The sequence below is a fragment of the Rhinoraja longicauda genome, chromosome 21, assembly GCF_053455715.1.
Source record: "Rhinoraja longicauda isolate Sanriku21f chromosome 21, sRhiLon1.1, whole genome shotgun sequence".
NCBI classification, from domain to species: domain Eukaryota; kingdom Metazoa; phylum Chordata; class Chondrichthyes; order Rajiformes; family Arhynchobatidae; genus Rhinoraja; species Rhinoraja longicauda.
The window spans coordinates 15,146,345-15,150,990 of record NC_135973.1 but is presented as its reverse complement, the minus strand read 5'-3'; the positions used below and the strand labels follow the sequence as shown (position 1 = coordinate 15,150,990).

The 4,646-nt window shown below is 47.7% G+C and overlaps 1 protein-coding gene across 1 annotated transcript; it reads left to right on the top strand.

Annotated features, from left to right (window-relative positions):
- The first annotated feature begins 271 nt into the window (after positions 1-271).
- Positions 272-4,065, top strand: LOC144603952 (ATP-sensitive inward rectifier potassium channel 12). The gene has a single exon (XM_078417806.1). It carries the CDS (start codon positions 321-323, stop codon positions 1,617-1,619), a length of 1,299 nt encoding a protein of 432 aa, XP_078273932.1. The 5' UTR covers positions 272-320; the 3' UTR covers positions 1,620-4,065.
- Positions 4,066-4,646: the final 581 nt, after the last annotated feature.

Genomic DNA, 4,646 nt, shown 5'->3' with positions numbered 1-4,646 from the left:
ATTGTTTTTGAATGCAATTGGTGCATTTGTGAATTTTGCTCATTTTAACCAGAATTGTTCTTGTTTTTCAGGGCGCTGCACTGACAAGACACAGCTCAGGGCAATCCAAGCTGCCTGGACTCGCTCCAATACCAGAGACTCGACCTTGCTTGCTGTCTGTTTTTGGGAGGCGGGGTGGGTGGGTGGGTGGGTGGGCAGGCGGGGGGGGGGGGGGGGGGGAAGGGAGGGAGGTGGGGGGGAGGGGGTTTCCTGTGGCCGTCACCCTGGGGGGGGGGGGGTGGGGGTGACCCGAGTGAGCAGGCTCCCTGGGCCGGTGAGGAATGAGCGGCGCCTTTGACAACCGCTACAGCATCGTGTCCTCGGAAGAAGACGGGCTGAGACTGGCAACCATGCCAGGGATCAATGGCTACGGCAATGGGAAGATCCACACCAGGAGGAAGTGTCGCAGCCGCTTTGTGAAGAAGAACGGCCAGTGCAACGTGCAGTTCGCCAACATGAGCAACAAGCCGCAGCGGTACATCGCGGACATCTTCACCACCTGCGTGGACGTGCGATGGCGCTACATGCTGCTCATCTTCTCCATGGCCTTCCTCGTCTCCTGGCTGACCTTCGGCCTGGCCTTCTGGCTCGTCGCGCTAATCCACGGGGACCTGGAGAGCCCTGTGGGGGACGAGGAGCCCAAGCCCTGCGTGTCGCAGGTGAACGGGTTTATCGCCGCCTTCCTGTTTTCTATCGAGACCCAGACGACCATTGGGTACGGGTTCCGCTGCGTGACGGAGGAGTGTCCGCTGGCCATCTTCCTGGTGGTCTTCCAGTCCATCGTTGGGTGCATCATAGACTCGTTCATGATCGGGGCCATCATGGCGAAGATGGCCCGGCCCAAGAAACGGGCCCAGACTTTGCTCTTTAGCCACAACGCTGTGATCGCCATGAGGGACGGCAAGCTCTCCCTAATGTGGAGGGTGGGCAACCTGAGGAAAAGTCACATCGTGGAAGCACATGTCAGGGCCCAGTTAGTCAAGCCTCGGATCACTGAGGAAGGGGAGTACATTCCCCTTGACCAGATTGACATTGACGTGGGCTTTGATAAGGGGTACGACCGTATCTTCCTGGTTTCCCCCATAATGATACTGCATCAGATTGATGAGGGAAGTCCGCTGTACGGCATCAGCAGGCAGGACCTGGAGGTGGCCGACTTTGAGATTGTGGTCATCCTTGAAGGCATGGTGGAAGCCACGGCGATGACCACCCAGGCCCGCAGCTCCTACCTGGCCAGCGAGATCCTCTGGGGTCAGCGGTTCGAGCCGGTGCTCTTCGAGGAGAAGGACCAGTACAAAGTCGACTACTCGCATTTCCACAAAACCTACGATGTGCCCACGACCCCCCGGTGCAGTGCCAAGGATCTGGTGGAGAGCAAGTTCCTCGTTCCCAGCACCAACGCTTTTTGCTACGAGAACGAGTTGGCTTTCATGAGCCGGGACGAGGACGATGAGGTAGACGACATTGACAGCAGGGTGTTGGACAACACCAGCCCCAACAGCAGCCGGCATGAGTTCGACCGGCTACAGGCGACGCTGGCTCTGGATCAAAGGTCGTTCAGAAGGGAGTCTGAGATATGACCTGTGACTGTTACAAATGACCCTTTTGTCAAATTAAGCAATGGGATTCTGATCATCACGAGTGCCATAAAAGAAGCTACATCATAGAAATCGGTGAAAATTTGATTGTAATGGTGGAGGGAATTCTCTAATATGAATTTGAATGGTAGCTGCAAAGCAACAGAATGAGTTAACAATCGATGTGAGCAAAGATAGAATTATTATCGTCATGCTTTTAGGAGACTATGTAACATTAACAATTACCTTTCCAATGGATTTAGACATTAATGTAGGAAGTCAAGTAGCTGGTTACAGCAAAATGTTGGATGTGAAGTACTTTAGAATGTGTGCAACTGTGGGCTTTAAGGAGACTAGATCTCGAACAAAACATGACGTTTAGACTTGCAAACAGGCCTTCCAACATTGTCAGGCCAGACTTAATGCTCCTTAGGGTTTTCTTCACCATTTGACATTTTACTGGAAAGGAAGTATCTTTGTATCAGCTGGCAGATGAACAGAGAGCAGGGATGAAATTACTAAGCGTCAATGCACATCAAGTCAGCCACAGAGAGTGTGTGGCTCGGAGCCGGGCCGCACAATTACCTGTGCACTTAACTAGTGTGAAGAGCTAGACATTGTACAAGGTGAGAATTACACAAAGCTCCTGAGGCGTACAGGAAAAGGTATCATTTGCGCGTGAATTGTCACATCAATGTCGCTCAAGCAGAGTACATTTTTGTAAAATTAAAGATCTCTATCTTTAAATACAAATTGCTTCTAAGATAATATCACTGTACAGACTTAGCTAGACTGAGTTCTATTATATATAATGTATAGGCCTAGCCAAGGAGAAAGCAGTTCCTGTATATTTTATATATACACACCCATATTCACAAATGCACACCTAATCATTTCATACAGTTATGCAGTTACATACAGATTCACAGATACACATTTGTATACGCCATCTGCGCAGCCGCATTCGCTCAAGTACACATAAACACACGTACATACACACGTGTTCTCATACACACACTCATGCACGCACATGCCCGTACGCACACACGCATATGCACTTATGCTCTCAGACGCACACCCACGCACACGCACATATGTGTGCACACACACACACACAGATACACATAGGCACTCACACTGTATAGTTGGGAAGAACGGTGTTATATACTGTGTAAACCTAGCCAGAGTGAGTGCTATGGTTAATTACTATCAGGGAGTTAAATTAAAGGGAAGGAATGTCTGAAGAGAGAGTGTTTCTCCACAAATAAAAGAAATGGAAGGAATAAAACTCCAAGGATCCAATCCAAGTCTGCATCAGTGGTAAATGGGAGCCTTGCTTTGAGAATTGACCATAGAGTGTCATAGCCTTACATCAAGCCCTTCTAGCAGAGTTCTTTGCTAGGAATTGAACCCAACAACATCACTCCCGTAACGTCCTTACCAGAATTTTGATTGATTTTTTTTTGTTTACAAAAATCCCAAATTGTGTGGTGATCCCTCCACAGCACTTGAGTGTTCCTCTCCACCAGGCAGTTTTGGGATCATCAACATCAACATCAGACACCTCGGGGCAATGTCACAAAGTGGCAAGAGGTCCCTAGCTTCAGAAAGGCCTGAGATCTACCACGGGGGTCTATCAACTAACACAGTTTTAGGGGCAAAGAAATGGACTAATGTGCAATTCTATTGATTTTATTTTCTTCTCTGAAAACAAGCATTGCTGGTATTGACAGTCCATCCCCAGTTACTCTTCGGGAGCTGGTTGCAAGCCTTTCCATGTTAAAGCAACCAGTGGGTAAAGACACTCGCAGTGCCACCGTCACTGTGGAGAGGCTTCAGATTGCACAGGCCCTTTTGTAAAGAGCATCATCTGAAAATTCAGGTGGGCGATGCATGGATGGGGCACCTACTTTAACTTCAAGGTACACTTTCCTGCCTGGACTTTCCAACCTCTTTAAGCTTTTGTTGATTAGTGGCACTCTTTAGCATTTGCCATGCCTTCTGGGAAGGCACTGTCTTTGACACCTGTTGTGTGAAATCCTTGTACCTACTATAGGGGTGTTACACCACGGGAACGTTTGTGGCTTGTCTCACACTTGGTAACCATGGTGACAGCATCATCAGCTTCTCTGCTGCAGCCTTGCACTTGTGAGACTGTATTAATTGCTTTGACCATCAATTATGCTAGACAACCTCTTTGTTTTGGATGTAGCCAATAAGCTTAACCCAGTGTTTTCCCACTATTTTCGTTTCTTTCCTCTTTGATTTTTTGTGATACGTCTCAGCATAGAAGCTTGTGATTAAAAATGGTATTTCTCTTAAAGGGATAAGGTGAACTTTGACCTCTGTGGAAGTCTTCCTCTTCACCCAGATTGTAAATGTAAAGAATGACTCTGGGTTCTGTTTTATTTTATTGGATGATCAAAGAATTTACTAAATTAAAAAATAATTCTAATACAAATTGCAGTTTGTCTTTCTTTCAACAATGTTAATTAATTCACCTTCTGTTTAACAAGAGACTCAAAAAAGTATTGGATGCTGTGAATTATCTTTGTATAAATAGCATACAGTGCTCATGCAGTGAGCAATGAAACACATGCATATGTCCACCACATACCAGGTTGGTAGCAATCTTCCTTGCAAGGGTAGCCCAGTGGCACAGCGGTAGAGTTGCTGCCTTACAGCGCCAGAGACCCGGGTTCGATCCTGACTACGGGTGCTCGTCTGCACAGAGTTTGTACGTTCTCCCCGTGACCTGCGTGGGTTTTCTCTGGGATCTCTGGGGAACTCCAACGATGTACAGGTGTGTAGGTTAATTGGCTTGGTGTAATTGTAAATTGTCCCTAATGTGTGTAGGATAGCGTAAGTCATAAGGTCATAACTGATAGGAGTAGAATTAGGCTATTCGGCCCATCAAATCTACTCTGCCATTCAATCATGGCTGATCTATCTTTCCCTCCTAACCCCATTCTCCTGTCTTCTCCCCGTTACCTCTGACACCTGTAAGAGTGCGGGGATCGTTGGTCGGCA